Below are 16634 nucleotides of genomic sequence, written 5' to 3'. Positions count from 1 at the left end.
TATATATTATTATGCTAATTATATTTGAGAATATTACAAATATTATACATTTTAAATATCTGCTGAAAAAGGTTCAGAAAACGAATAAACTACAAATAATTAAAAACATTTGTTTTTTGAAAGAAATTTATAAATGATACTTTGCGATATTTATACATTAGAAATATGAAGTCAATATGAATACAGTAATTCTAATGAATAAAAGAAAGTTGACTGAAGGTGTACGTACTCTAAGTAAATGGAAAGAAGGAACAAACATGAACAGGCAAACAGTCCCAGAAAACGAGCCGCAAAAACCATCATATTCTCAAAACAAAGCATAAAACTAAAACCAACCAGCACCATACAAAAAGAAAATGTGCCCATGCACAAGTGAAATAATGAATGATTTTCTATTTGTGATTCCTTCTAAATGACATTTATTTCGACTCAAAGCTTTGCACGTAAGCCTCAGAGTTCCAGTGTTCCCATAAAATGGTTTTACTGTGAAAAGGGCGGATGTTGTTGAATTATGTGTGCTTTGAAACAATTTAATGTGGGCTTACAGCGCTGTTATTTATAGAAGGCCAGCTTCTGAGTGCGTTCCCGAGGTCGTGTTTATTTTGTTTCTCAGGGAGGGTAAAAACATTCCCCTCCAGAAGTTTTATAAAGTCTTTCGCTTGAAGACAGCGAAAGAAACTTGAGACAATGGGACACTGTTGCACAGACAGTGGGATGCACTGTGACCTTGCCCATGGTCTCCACTCCCCGTGCTGGGAACAGAGGATGTCTGAGATCATAGCCCCACAGACAGCCTTGCGTCCCCCAAAGCACACCACAGGCTGCCGCTCTTGGCTCAATCTCCAGCTTGCGATAACATCCGAGGCTAATTCCTCCTGCAGACTTCACATGAGAACCACGTGTGGGGCGAGACGACAACCAACGGAGCATCTCTCCAGCCAATCGCCCCACCTGAGAACATCTGGCCCTGGGCAGAACAACCCGCAGCTTTCATGGCCTTGAGAAAAGAGGGGGTGGAAAGAGCGAGATTCTCATACTGTAAATATGGAGAGCCTCGGACAGCTCACTGTTTCCTCAAAGCATCATCTGCATTAGGGTATACTTTGTCTGAAGAGATCATGCACAGCTTTGCCATCTTTTGCTATCCATCCTTATGCAAATTAACAGTCTCAACCAGAATCCCAAAACTGTTCTCAGATCAGTTTTCATACTTGCCAGCACCTGTCATGACAGTGAGCTTATTCAGAGGGAGTCTATCCTAGATGGTTGGGATGGATGTGTCCAGTTTATTTTAAGCTCTGTCTCGCAGGATGTTAGGTTGGACAGCAAATGTTGTTTCTAACTTTTAAGAAGGGTTATGCCAGGTGCCCTTAAACCGGCCATGTAGCCTGCTTGAATACCACGAAGCCATTAAAGATACAACAGGAGCTCATTCACACAAAGTGTGTATTCATGCAAATCAGTAAATACTGAAAAAAATTCTAGGAGCATCCTGTATTCCCGAATTGAAAACAGCCATATTTAATCTGCTATATTTAGAGTTATTCACCAGTATATAATATAAAAAAAGAAATCAGGAATCTAATGATATTCATGGTTCTTTTTAGTGAATCAATAACATACAATTCAATCAGTGAAGAACAATTTCCAAGCTAAGGACTTTTACAAGCCTATTCTTATTAGTGAATCAATAGCACTCCCAAGATAATGACTCTTATGAGCTGGTTCTTTTCATTGTATCAGTAACATACTGTACAGCACAACCAAGTCTGATTCCCAAGCTTTTTATTCCTGAATCAAACGCATTGAGCACAACCAGTGAAAACTGATTCCTGAACGAAACGACTGTTATAAACTGGTGCTTTGCCACAAACTCTTGTGAATCATTCGTTTTTTAGTGAGTTTGTTCTGAGTCACTTACTGAATCACAAGTCAACCATTTCCTCATGTGAACAACTTTGAACCAAGAACTGATAGTGTTGTTATGTGTCAGGCTTTAGAAACCTAAATTAGTGCAGTTACCTACTGGTTATTCATGTGACAATTTGTTATTAAAGAGTCAATAAGATTTTATTTATATATAAGCAATATATTGAAATTAAAACATTTGCATTTTAAATAAATGTGAAACTGTAAAAGAATTGTAAATAGAACTGTTAATAAACCATCGGAATTGAAATGATTAAATTCTGAAAGATTCCCATTCCTGGCTATATTTAGGAGTGTAGAACCCTGTAATTTTGTTGTTCTAATTCAAACGGACTGCCTAGGCAAGCAGAATGAGTGAGCATTTGCCCTTGGCTCCTAGCGGCCCATCCTCTGCCAGCACTGCACAGTGTCCAGTCAGGCCTACAGTAGCACCTAAGCTAGGCCTGTGTTTGGTTTGGGAGCAAGGAAGTGTGGTGGGGCAGTAGGATTTGATCTGGCCGGCATCGCTCTCCCCCCTGCCTAAAACCTCCAGAGGGCTGCGGCCTAGACACTGCTGCCATTCAGCTGCCCCGCGTGCAGGGGATAAAGTTGGGATTGTTTGTCAGCGGACTGCAATGTGAGGAATGCAGAGCTCCAATTCCCCTCTGGGAAAGGAACATCGAATGGTGGACATTCCGTCCTTTCTCCCTCTCCCTTGCTCTCTCTATCTCTCTCTCCCTCTCACTCTCCAAATCACCATTTTTCTTTTCCTCAAGAATGATCCATTTCCCACATCCAGCAGCAGCCTTAATCATAACGGCTGTGACTGAAGTGGAATAACAGATTGGATCCCTGCCTGGTGAGCTCTTCTCAGTTCCTAGCAACAGTGAGCTTAGAGGCCCACAGGCCCCTTCACATGAGGATTCCATATCCACAGTCCACCCACCCCACTGGCATTTCCAAGCGCACTCCATCATTCCCTGTGACATCACATTCCTGTCACATATTCACTCAATTTCCTCCTTGTATAAACCCTCTGCACTCCCAGTGCCACCGGCTTTGCAGCTTGACATATGGGACCGTCAACAAGGGGCGACATCCTTAATGAATATGTTCCTGAACTAAACAAACCCAGTGAAAGGCTTCTGCTGAGATTTCTAAAACTCCCTTTGATGTTTCTCCTCACAAGTGAGCCCACACATCTGCAATGAGATCCTGGTACGAGGAGAACTTTCTTTCTAGCTTGTTTAGACACCACACAGCCCATGAAGAAAGATGGTGCCTGCTCAGATTTGTCGTCCCACCCGGGCCAGTCCAGTGATTTAGCCCAGCGGTAGCATGTGTTAACCTTTAACTTTCATAGAGTGATGTCACTTTATGACAATCATGTGACTACCAAAACAGTTTAATTAAAAACACCTACTGCAGTCTGACTACATCTGCTCTTCTGGCCAGCTGTGCACTCACAAGGTTCAAGAAAACCACTATTGGCACGCTTGCTCCGCAAAGACTCAAAGGCTGGAGGACACGTTACACCATATGCTTGCAAAGTCATGGCCATTTCATTATATTGGAAGATAATTGGAGGATCCAGCTCCCTCTTCTCAGCTCTTTTGAAGAATAAGCAATATGTTGCCTTATATTACACACTCATCCATGACATAAGAGCTCTGTTCCTAAACCTAGCGATCGAGTTGCCTATAGTACCTATAGCAGCAGATGTCTTCAAAGGTAGAATCCTAACGGTCACTGAACCTTACAAGTGACTGATTTCAAATGCTCAACAGTATGTAGAAACAATCTGTGTGCCATACATGAAATGTTCTTTGTCAAGAACATAAGAGATTTGACTCACAATTGAGTTCAGTTGCAGAACAAACAATGGGACAAACAATGGGTTAATAAGCATAAACATATTTAACAAATTGTGTTTAAAGACTTAAGTTAATTAAATACTATTAATCATTTTAGATGAATTTTCAGTATTTAATTAACTGCATTTCTAAAGTATTAAACAAATTATAAATTTCTCTCACTTTTTTTAAACCATCTTTGACTTTGTTTGTTTTTTTTTAATCTGAACTTGTAGCTAGGGATTCTGGGGTGCATGGGCCCATTCACACCAAGAAAAATATAAAGAAAATTATAACAGTAAATATATTAGCATCCACACTAACGTTAGGCTAGTTACAGTTATCGTTCTTGGGGTGAACAGGTCTTAACACTTCATAAGGTTAAATATGTTAACATTAATTTATCCCCTTGGAACAGACAAGGCTTAAGACTAAAGTGTCACAAGGATGCGCTGTTTTCTATCAAAATCAATGCGTAAATACATGTCGAAAACCTTGTGGCGTGGCTGACACAGAAGAGTGTAAGCAGCCTGTGTTCAGCTCATATTCTTCAAAATGGCACTACGGTGATGTGGGGAGAGACCGAGAAGACGAAATGTTGAATAAAGTCATTCACAACATTACGGTTGAACCACTAATGGTAGATGGACTATTCTGACAGTGTCTTTTATACTTTTCTGGATCTTGACAGTGTAATTTACTTGGCAGTCCATGGGACAGTCTCAAGCCTACCGGTTCTCATCCAAAATATCTTAAATTGTGTTCTGAAGACAAACAAAGCTTTTACGTGTTTGGAACAACATCGAGGTATGTGATTAATGACAAAATGTTCATTTTGGGGTGGAGTATCCCTTTAAGGTAGCTTATAGCTACAACTCAAAATATTAAAATGTTTTAGTATACATAGAAATTAATATTGAATAAGATTTACAAATGTTATAAAAGGTTTGTTTATGGTTATTTCGTAATTTCACAAAAATGTACAATGCATTTCGTAAAGCTACTGATAAACGCGATGCTGCCATACTCAATCACTTACATTTTGGAACAGCCATCTTTCAGGATTCATAACGCAAACGCAGCTACGTGTTGCCTCAAAAATCATATCGTTAACATAATTTTTATTATTATTATTATTATTATTATTTTACTATTATCATGGCAGAGCATCAGTTCAAGAACGTATTTAAACATCAGCTGTTAATTCAACATGATTATAGTGACTAACCAGAATAATAACACATCCGGATTGAACGTTTTAGACATTTGAAAGTAAATCTTTCACCTGCGTCGCTATCCGCGTAGTGCAGCTGACACAGGACAGCATACGCTGTTTACGTTCAGTGGATATAAAATGCAAAATGGCACCAGAGGAGACAAATTGTTGAATAAAGTCGCTATTTCTGTTTTCTTTGTGTACAAAAAGTAATGTTATACCTTTGTAAAATTACAGTTGAACCCCGATGTCACGGACTGTTTTACCGATTTCTTTGCAACATTTCTGGACCTTGATCGTGATAATTACTTTTCTGTCTATGGGAGGGTCAGAGAGCTCTCAGAAATATCTTTATTTGTGTTCCGAATATGAACGGTCTTACAGGTTTAGAACGGTACAAGGGTGAGTAATTAATGACAGAATTTTCCTTTTTGGTTGAACTATCCCTTTAAATATAGGGGTGGTGATGGCGCAGTGGATGAGACACATGCCTTTGGTGTGAGAGACCCGGGTTCGAATCCACTGTGAGACACCAATGTGTCCCTGAGCAAGACACTTAACCCCTAGTTGCTCTAGAGGTGTGACATATATATCAAGTGTAAGTCACTTTGGATAAAAGCATCAGCTAAATGAATTAATGTAAATGTAAACATGTCCAGTTGGGACACTCGCTGATGCTGAGAGTATGTTGATGCAGTCCTCAAGTTTGCGTTTGTGTACTTGCGTAAAACAAGTTCATGACCTAAAAGAGCTAGATGGGATAAAAGAAAGGAATGTTTTATGCTAATGACGGATGCTGCTCCTGGTGACAATGCTGAGTAGACAATGCACTTTGCATAAAGACATGCGTCAGCCACATTTAGAACCCAGCTAAAATAGTCTGAATTCACATACTTTGGTAGCCTAAAGTATGTTTTAGGCCTAGGGCATCCTAAGTGCACCTGAAGGCTGTTCCAGAACCTTTTTTTAACAGCACTGCTGTCAGACTATCATTCACATAAAAGCTGCTGATATATAAACTAAACAAAGCAAAATTTGTTTACCAAAAAAAAAAAAAAAAAAAAAAAAAAAAAATTGGGGGAAGTCATGGCCTTATGGTTAGAGAGTTGGATTCCCAATCGAAGGGTTGTGAGTTCGAGTCTCGGGCCGGCAGGAATTGTGGGTGGGGGGAGAGCATGTACAGTTCTCTCTCCACCCTCAATACCACGACTTAGGTGCCCTTGAGCAAGGCATCGAACCCCCAACTGCTCCCCGGGCGCCACAGCATAAATGGCTGCCCACTGCTCCGGGTGTGTGCTCACAGTGTGTGTGTTCACTGCTCTGTGTGTGTGCACATGAATTCTGAGTATGGGTCACCATACTTGGCTGAATGTCACGTCACTAAAATTTTCTGTCAGGAACATTATGAGAAATGTCCAAACTTGACCTGCTGTTGTAGGTTATAGCCTTTAAATATCTTGCAGCACTTCGTTCAGTAATGCCTCTGATTTAATAGTGGAGGCTCAGCAGTTAGACGTCTGGTGCGGCTGTGCTGACGGTGGGAGTTTTGAGAGTTAGGAAGCTCTTCCAAAGGGTTCACCGCCTATGCTTTATGACCCGAGTCGACTCGTGCCAGACCAAAGCCATTTAAGCGAGTAAATAGCCTATCAATATCTTTCCTCCCTCGCCAGTTTGCTGTTAACTCTCATTACACAGACCACACATGACCAAACACACATGCAGATGACCAGACCTCATGTAGACATCAAAACAGCCCACATATGACATATGGGTCATAGTGAGATTTAATATGACCACACTGCGCTTTTGCCTAGAAAAATCATTAACCACTGACTATTAAGAATATTTTAATGTACTGACCTGATTTTAACACTAGCATGTTTTTTTTTTCAGAGATGTTTTTTTAAATGATTTTCTGTTATTATCAAATTAAATTATTATAAAAAACACTATTAAGCAATAGACTTTCCTGATTTTACTGCTAGGCTTCTTCTTTTTATATTAAATATATATATTATATATATAAATATATATATTATTAGTTATATATTATATATATTATTAGTTATATATTATTAGTTATTTTAAATAAATATGACAATTATTAAATATGAAACACTATGTCGTTTTTATTGTGATGTTGTAAGATTAAAAAAATAACGTGTATTTTATTTTAAAGTATGGCACTAAAAATAAAAGAAATATAATTCTTACACACACAAACACACACACACACACACACAAAGAAATAATGTAAAACAATAACAGTACTTAGATTAAAATAATATTTTTTTAAATGAGATACTTTGTAACTTTCAGGCACAGAACCATAAGGAAAAATAGCCTCAAAGCATTATAATGAGTGACCTACCTTTTGTGATCTTCAAGTTACAACTTTATAGCATTCCTTCAAGAATGGAACTTATTTGGTTTCTTGCTATTGAAAAGAGGCTCGCCCTCTTCATTTTTCTATAGATATTCTTTTCTCTGCCCTCATTCAAATGACGAAACATGTGATAACTTTGTTTTTTCCCCCGAGGCTTCAGTGCACATATTGTGCACTACAGCCGTGAATTTATGCTTTCACCGCTGTTTCTCCAACAATTTCTGGATACCTATTTATTTATAAGAGTGGTGTTAGGTTTGACACAAAGATTTACTCTTAAAATGCTCCATTTATACTGAATGGAGCAATGGTGCTTGAGGGAAAACTGGATTTATGGTTTGGTGTTGAAGGTGTGTGATCATATAATATGAATAAGAAAATGCTTTTAGATGTTTTAGACAGATTATAATTTGAATTCCTCATAATGGAGAATGATACAGCCAGTTATGTGTCACAAAGCATCAGAATCATCTTCTCAGATGCTGCATTGATTGTTGCAGACGTTCTAATTTGAATGGCTTATTAATGGAGACCGTGTCATCATTAAAACCATTAGTTGTAATTGTGATTTAACTCTATAATGACCTAAAATTGGCATGAGATCGCTGCCAATAGGACTGCACAAACTCAAGAACATTATCCAGGGTGAGTACGTCTGACTCTCTCAAATAGAATAAACATGTTCATTAAATTTCAAATTTAATTTGTGTGTTCTTTTCCGTAGGTCACTCTGTGAATATTGCACTTGCCCTGGTCTGAGCCAGCTGTCCAGTTGACCTGCCCTCAGTGATTCAAGGATGAAGACAAGAAGCGTCATTGTTCCAGGGGAAACAAGACAGACAGGTATGACTCACTGTTATTGGCATGGACAGAGGAGAAATATTTCCCAGTCCTACCAAAATATTAAACATCATATTCATTTTCCAGTAAAGTTCTTCATTTTTACAAGAGGCACACACTGTTAGTAGAATAAACCAGTATCTAGACTCTTTTGGGCATTTAAGTCTGACTAAATGTCTGAATGTTGTTGCACAGACACAAAAAATCAAACCAAGTGGCATTTTATTATTATTTTTTTTTTTTGCCTAATTATGTCAAAGTAATTTTTAATGGGTGTACACTTCCATTTAATGTTTGGGGTCAGTAAGATTTTTTTAAAAACGTTTTTGAAAGTAGTCTATTAAATAAAATGATATTTGTTATTATTTTGTGAAATATTATTGCAATTTAAAATAATTGTTTTCTATTTTACAATATTCCCAATAAGTGTAATTTATTACTATGATGGCAAAGCACTACATGTGTTACATGATCTCATTCTAATATGCTGATTTGGTGCTTAAAAACATTGTACTAATATCAGTGTCGAAAACATTTGTGCCGATTCATATTTTTGTAGAAACTGATCCGTTCTTGTTAGGACTGTTAAGAATTTGAAAGACAGATTTTTTTAGTAAAAAAAAAAAAAAAAAAAAAAAAAATTTTTTTTTTTACTGTCAATCAATTTAATGCATTCTTGCCTAAATGCAATTTTATATAAAAAAAAATTATAAACCTTGCTGACTTTTTGACAATAGTGTTAACATTTCACAACTGTTACCAAAAACATTTTATCTCACCAATATATCTATTATTGTATCCTTTAATTCCAAACAAGCTTATTTTTCTGATATATTTGAAAAGTGTGTTTGTTCTTTAATTTAAAAATATGGTCTTGGAGTCCAGCTCTTTTGGGGTCAGTGTGTCACTTTAGTTGTTCAGAATAACATCATACATGACATATTATATTTCCATTTTGTGCCATAAAATGATATTGTCATGAGAGTACTCATAGATGAGGTGTTGTCCTCATTTTGAAGGCTTCTGTATTAAGTTACTGGTTTTATATGTACTATGATTCTGTTTTTTATGACATTTTATACTTTTCATTTCTAATTTAACTTCATCTGCAGTTACACTTAAAGGTTAACATAAAAGGGTAACAAAAATAGCTGGATATAAATTACATCACAGGCTAAATAATTGTCACAGCTTGTTGCTTCTTGTCCAAAACATGTCTCAACATGTTTGAGCATGTCCTTATATATCCCTACATGTCTTTGTTTTATGTCCCACTGAATTAAACAGCACTACCTCAGTCTTGACAGAGTAAGTTTTGCCAGTGACACTGTTTGCACTGGGCTGGGACATTAGACATGATTTACCAACGGCTCTGTTTTTCTTTAGGGTTCCTTAGTCTTTTAACTAGGCTGGTTTATTTATATCCTCCCTTATAATGTGAGACCGAACAAGCAAAGTATTATTCCCCAGTTGTTCTACTTCAGCTTTATGACAGTAGTTGCTCCCTTGATGCCTTTTGAATGGCAAGGGCCAAAAATAACAAAGGAAACCTGACCTATGTCTCTCTCTGACACCCTGCAATGAAATATCATCTTCATTTAAAGGGATAGTTCACTAAAGTCAATTCTGCCATTATTTATATGCATACACATACTTCTCTGATTACAAAAATACCCCAATGTTCTTAAAACATGAAAGTATCCTTTTCAAAGAATATACTGTTAAAAAATGTACTTTGTTATTCCATTGTCAAGTAAATCTCTCTAAAATAAATAAAAAGTGTAAAAAAAAAAAAATCATAGAACAATTTTAAATAATTATGCTTGTCGTTAAATACTTCATATTTATTCATCTTTTGAATTTATTCAATTCATAAAAATACATGCTGTCAGAAAACAGGCCATAATATTTTTAAAGATGCTTTTTCACTCAGAATTGCAAGAACAGAAGTCAGTCCAAGAGCCCTTAATAAAAAAAACATCCTTATACTCATACACTCCTAAAGTTTGTGTGGAAGAGAAATTCTCTTCTAGAGTTTCTAAACAGATACTTTATGTATTGATTCCCAAAGGGCAATGGCACAAAAAGGCTGAAGAGCACAATGGTGACAGGAGAATTCATGGATCACCCCTAACAAAAACTATTACACTATCATCCCAAGAAAACTGAAGAATGAACCAGAACCAAAGAATGTATCGGTCGCAACGACAACATTACAATTAAATATTTAGGTCTATTTCAACTATTTAAACTTAAAGCAATTCACAAAATTTTACATTATAGTAAATATTAGTCTACTAATCAGTAGTAATTGCTTTTATCATCACATCCCTAGATCTGGTAGCTTACGTCACAAAACCAGCTCCTTGATGTTTACAAAAACAATGACATGAATATGCCATTATGAAAGGAAATAGGATTCTTTCTCCAGGGGCAGAAACAGCCTTTGTCTGTTACCTTTAGTGTCACACTAAAAGAGAGACCATTGTGCTCCAGAAAGGATCCGTATGGTTCATGTCCTGGAACTGCAATGGATCCATTTCCTCAGATTAAGAGTCAGCGCACATTCAGACCACAACACTGCTACACTTACAGTTTCACCATTGACCACTTTCACCTCTTATGTCTCATGATTAATGTTCCATTGATAAAGAATGTCCTTACCATTTGAAATTATTTTCCAAAACGCCAACACAAAAAGAGAAAATAAATACATGTTTGAATATTAACGTATTGTCAAAATTTGACCAGAACAGCTTCAAAAGGTAAAAGAGTTCTAGAACACATGAAGATGGGTTTTGTGCTTTTTTTAATCACATGGAAATACATGCCTCCATCCCTGAAAATAGAGTTTTACAATAAACAAGGAGACAGAAAAAAAATGGTTTTAAGAAAGCACAGGTCTCACTTTTTTTTGTACAATGTTTTTAGGCACTTGGAATTACAACAGCAAACATTCCATTCTTTTTTAAAGACGAAAATAAAATATCTTTGGTCCTTAAAAAAAAAAACCAAGATGCAAAACAGGGTTTGATTGAAACCACAGTCTGGCCAAAAAAAAAAAAAACAAAAAAAAAAAACCATATATAGCTTCACAACGCAGAATGTAGCTTTCTTTCCCATTTACATAACCTGCGATAGTTTAACTGAATCTATAATGAGTTTAAGAGAAAAAAAAAACTTTTCCCCTGCTACATGTGAAAAAGATCTTCATCCACTCTGCAGAACAGAATATGCAAGGATCGGCTCAAATCAGACATACAGCAGTGAGCAGTCATTCTATATAGGTCACATTTACCATAAAAACAATCGCCATTGTTTTGAAAAAGCTCCTCTTAAACGTTTGGAAAAAAACAGTTTATATATTCACTTGTTTGCATATATTCTTCACCACATGGGAAGATGCGAGGGCTGAACTCATACGGTCAGTTGCAGGGCAGCCACGTCGGATAGGAACTACTGCAGGTGCGCACCAGCGGCTGCACGTGAGCGATGTAGTAGTTACTGAAGTTGATGTCTCGCACGTACGGCGCCGGCTGGTAATAGCATGTGACGTTGGTAACTGTGGGGATGGCGTTCTGTTCAGCCAGCACCCTCAGCGCGAGCATGGAAATAAGATTTAATGTCTGCCGTCGTTCGTGTCCCATCAAGCACACCGTACTCTCGTTGACCACGTGGTATAACGTGACCAGACAGTCGTACCGTTTGTTCTCCATTCCGGCAAAGTGATTCTGCAGGTACGCCTCCAGCTTTCTCTGCTGTTCGCCTATGTCCGAAAAGTCAATGAAGAATCGAGAGCACATGTACCGCTGGAGCGATTTCATCTCTGTTTCCGAAGTTGGCCGAAACCCTCGCACCAAAAGGTGGCAGTATTTTAAAAGCCCTCCACCTCGGATCTCCTCTGGGTTTCTTGTAGCGATGACCTTGTTGCAAAGATGGCCGAGAGCTTCTTCGAAGTCCCCATACATGCTCTCGCCCAACACCGTCGGGTGAAAGCACTCTGACATGGGCGTCTCTGAGCAGCGGTCGAACAGAAGAAGGGAGTCCAAGGCTATCTGGAAGGAGTCCACGCTGAACTCAAACTGGCGCCTGAGAGAGTCCACAAACTTAAGCTCAACATTCTTGCCAGTGTTGTTGGAGAGCGAGATGAGGCTCCAGCGGTCGGTGTCGTTGCAAACCTTCACCAACTTCTGTACGTAAGCCTCCTTCAGAGTAAGGGCTGAGATTCTCTCCTTGCTGACCCCCTCGGGGAGGAAGTCCAGCAGGCTGTCAAGAACCACATCCTTAACCACGCGGAAGGCCTGGTCATCTGACAGTGAAACGCCAAATATCAGGTCCAAGTCCTTGTATCCGAGGCCCGTGTCCTGGTGCAGAACATGACTGGCAGCCGAGCCGTTCAGCCTCACATCTCGAACCGTGATGCCTCGCTCCTCCAAACGTGCTCGAACCACCTGCAAGAGTAAAGAGGTTTATTTTAATTTATTGGCCAAGATTGCATACATTTTAGATGACATTGGTGTTCATTTAACTCTCACATAAAGTGAACTGTTAAAACTCTAAATTAATATCCATTTTCATACTGTACTTTATAATCTTGTGATGTCTAAATTCACTTGTAGTATTTAAAATGATCAATTTTATTTTTCTAGTGCTTTGATTTTAATTTATTTAGACAGAACCACTTAGCAGTTATCCAATAAACTAATGTCCAGCTTATGGTATTGATCATAAATTAAATATCAGTAACATACAACCACTGCTTGAACAAGAAAGCACCTGGCAAACATAAAACCACACTAAGCACTTCTTTATCTGAACAATTTGAGGATACTTTGTTCTGCCACCACTGCAATTAGATAATTACCTTACACACATTATAAACTTGAGCTGAAGCTCATCATAATGTTCAGTATTAATCTATATATATGGGATGTACAGTGTCCAGTGCATCGACAGCAATGCATTCATAGAGACTTACTTTGGAACATGAAGCACTGTACAGCTGCAAAACATTCTGGAAGGCAGAGCCTTATACGAACTGCTTTGCTTATGAATATAGATAGAGGCAGTTGTCAGATTTCATGTTCACATGAAGGTCTCTTAAATCTGGAATGTGAAATCTAGAACACATTCATAAATGTCTAATTCGATAAAGGCCGAATTATAGACTTTGGCGCAGACCACATTTTATGCATGCCAAGCAGATTTGTATGCTATTCATATTGCTATGCAACCATTTAAGAGATTAAAAAGTTCTTAAATCAAACTCATTATCTCTGTCCTGAATGCACGTAACCTTTATTTTCCACAGCTCTTTCAGATTGGTGTCAATCAGATCACCTACCCTCACTCCTGTCAATCAAATCATTAGCCTTCTATTTTTACACATTAGGTCAGACTGCAATTGACCAAGTGAGCGCAGTGAAACTATGCATGACGTGCGTCTGTACACATGCTGAGAACACATTATACAGTTTTACAGGTTTGTAGCACATTGATTAATGAAACTGCAATTTGGCAGAGTTCGGTTTATTAAACCATAAAGGGTGTGATTTATTTAAACGAAAAGTGTATTTACTTTATTTAATAATAGACTATTGTCTGTATTAACATCAATCAACGGCGTTTCAAAATATATTGCAATTGACAAACAGAAGCTTAATGTTTCTTCAGTGTCCACCAATGGCTTGAGAGCCGAACCGGATCGCCTTTCAACGCATGTGAATATTATGATATTAAGATGACGCCAAGTCAGGTTCGCAGTTGCATTCAAAACCTACATTTTATAGCTCAACAGTACATCACAGCCTAAAGCACAAGGTGCAAATGTGCAATCATGACACCGTTATGATGATAATGAAAACAGCTACAAAGTCCATATAATGAGATGGTGCCATTTCAAATCATTATGGTTAAGGAAAACGAGGAACAGTGAACGAGCGGCCATCTTTTGTCAATTTTTGTCAATGGCATGTGGAGGCTGTGTAGTAAAACATCAAAGTTGGTTTCTGCAGGTTTTCCATTAAAAATAATGGGCTTCCTAGTTGGGTTTTATTGACAGGAAATGACTATCTGTTCAAACCCAGGCAGATGGAGCATTATGAAACAGAGACGGACCACTCATTACGGTCCAGCAGAACTGGATCAAAGGAAGGGAAACTGTCAGATTCCACAGTTCACAGTTACTTGGTGTCTTCATATAATTAGAACCAATAGGGGCCAATCTTAGGCCAATTTTTAGGATCTAAGGAATGTCACTGAAATAAAAGATAACAGATGTAGATATGACTGATGGACAACTTTTCTCACACTGATGCCATATGGGATCATATACATGAAATGCTGAAGTTTAAACACTTTTTCCATGAAACTGCAAAAGCATTCTCCCTAAAGCACTTAAAACAAACCCTCTCTTGTTGAGTGAAGCCGTACTAAAGGAAGTGATCTGGAGAAAAGATCAATATCTGCTTGTATGTGTAGATGCAAACCCACACTGCTTGTGTATGAGAACAAGAATTCTTTTCATTGAGAAGGGGGTATTGATTCAGGTTATCACTGCACTAGCTCAAGCAGTGTTACATTGCATGGTATTATGGTCGATAACGAGTCACACACAGTGTAGTTTTCTTGAGAACATCCAAGTCATTAACAAATCTCTTAAATTTGCCAAGTGCACAGTTTTCTGTATCTGCTGGAGGGCCAAAGGCTAAGAATGTTGTGCTTATCCTTGGGTGGTTGAGACATTACACAAATACTTGTTCAAGCAGTGACAGGTCAATTTTTATTACTAAATCAAATTTGAGTAATAATTTTAACATTTATCCCTTTCAAACTTTCATCTGACCAAAGACTTTTAGCTCATTAGAACTTTTTTATTACTAGTAAACCAATAACAAATAGCATGGTTTAAATTGCACTAGTACTTTTTCATATCTAGTATTCCTTTGCTACTAGTAACTATTACATAGTCATTCTGCTATTAATCATTCACTTCTAATTAGTATCCTGTATTTAAAAAAATTCACTAGTAACTCTTCATTAGATTCTAGTAGCCTACTTGTGGTCCCTGTCTGTATTAGTATCTTTTCAAACTTTACTAGTATACATAAGACACTATCAATTTGAGTTATTACTAGTTTGAATTAGTTTTTAAATTATAGATCAGATTTAAATGTTACTAGTACACAGTAAACTGAATTACTAGTACACCGAAATGCACTAGTGTTTGATAATGTACATTCATTTAAAGGAAGGGAAATCTGTAAGATATAATGGTTACTATTTTAATAGTTACAAGAAAGAAAGAAGAAATACAAGAAAGAAAGAAGAAATGATATTAAATGAATAGTTCGTAGTAAAATTGGACTACTGACTGCAGTACATAATAGTCTGAAGCAAATAGATGATGCTAACTTGTTACTTTGGGATAGTGCAAGTGTCCTAGTAACCAACTGAATAGATATTAGTCACTACTAGAATACTAAGTACTAACGAAAAATAACCAATAAGAAATGCACCTCACTTGTTGCATTAAAATGACAAAATGATAGCTTACTCGTTTTAAGGAAATGCATTTAATCTAGCCGCATGTATATATCATTATGAAATAGCTTACAAAAAAAAAAAAAAAAAAAAGACGGTTTATAACTAAGTTAAATGTAGTGCTGAGAGCGTATTCAGTGATGTGCATTCATAATAACCTGAACAATCTGTCGCGGCTGAACAGAAAGCGTCGGGAAGTTTCCACGTCCGTGAACTGGAACCGTCTCGCCAAGAATAGAGTCCAAACGTTGCACCTGCTCCCAAGATAACACGCAAGACCGCCGACACTGCTCCGACACATCACCGGAGGACATGGCGATGGAAAGAACAACCAGCTTAAAAAGGCAAAAACTTCTGGTCTACTCCCGCACAGATACCTCTGTCTCTCCACACAGATGAAGTTCCTACGCAAACAAGTTTGTGAAAAGCTCAGTTATTTCACAGTCGCACTCGTTATATAAATCGACGCGGTTTGTGCGGTCACCCAGCTGCGCTCGTGATTCACTATTCCCAATCCGCGCACGACCAATACAAACGTTAAGTATCGCAGTTATGCTAGAAACGAACCATCTGGATGGTCTTTATACCTAAGAGATTTGCATACGCACGTCTTATTGGTCGAATACCTGCTCATGAATAATTTCACAGCAATCTTTGGTTGGATGGTGGAGGCTGTGACACCCCCGCCAATCCAACCAAAGCTTGCTGTGAAATTATTAAGTATAATTTTACAATAAAAGTTTACATACACCTTGCAGAATCTGCACAATATGAATTATTTGACCAAAATAAGAGAGATAATACAAAATGCATGTTATTGTTTATTTAGTACTGATCTGAATAAGAAATTTCACAGAAAATATGTTTACATATTTAGAATCCATATAAC

General features: G+C 37.6%; 1 protein-coding gene across 1 annotated transcript; it reads right to left on the bottom strand.

Moving 5' to 3' along the window:
• Positions 1-10995: 10995 nt before the first annotated feature.
• Positions 10996-16312, bottom strand: tent5ba (terminal nucleotidyltransferase 5ba). The gene is made up of 2 exons (XM_026284057.1): positions 15904-16312; positions 10996-12654 (listed from the first exon to the last, which is right to left on the bottom strand). Exons 1-2 carry the CDS (start codon positions 16057-16059, stop codon positions 11629-11631), a joined length of 1182 nt encoding a protein of 393 aa, XP_026139842.1. The 5' UTR covers positions 16060-16312; the 3' UTR covers positions 10996-11628.
• Positions 16313-16634: the final 322 nt, after the last annotated feature.

The sequence above is a fragment of the Carassius auratus genome, chromosome 16 (genome assembly GCF_003368295.1).
Source record: "Carassius auratus strain Wakin chromosome 16, ASM336829v1, whole genome shotgun sequence".
Lineage (NCBI taxonomy): Eukaryota > Metazoa > Chordata > Actinopteri > Cypriniformes > Cyprinidae > Carassius > Carassius auratus.
This window is presented reverse-complemented; position numbering and strand designations above follow the sequence as displayed.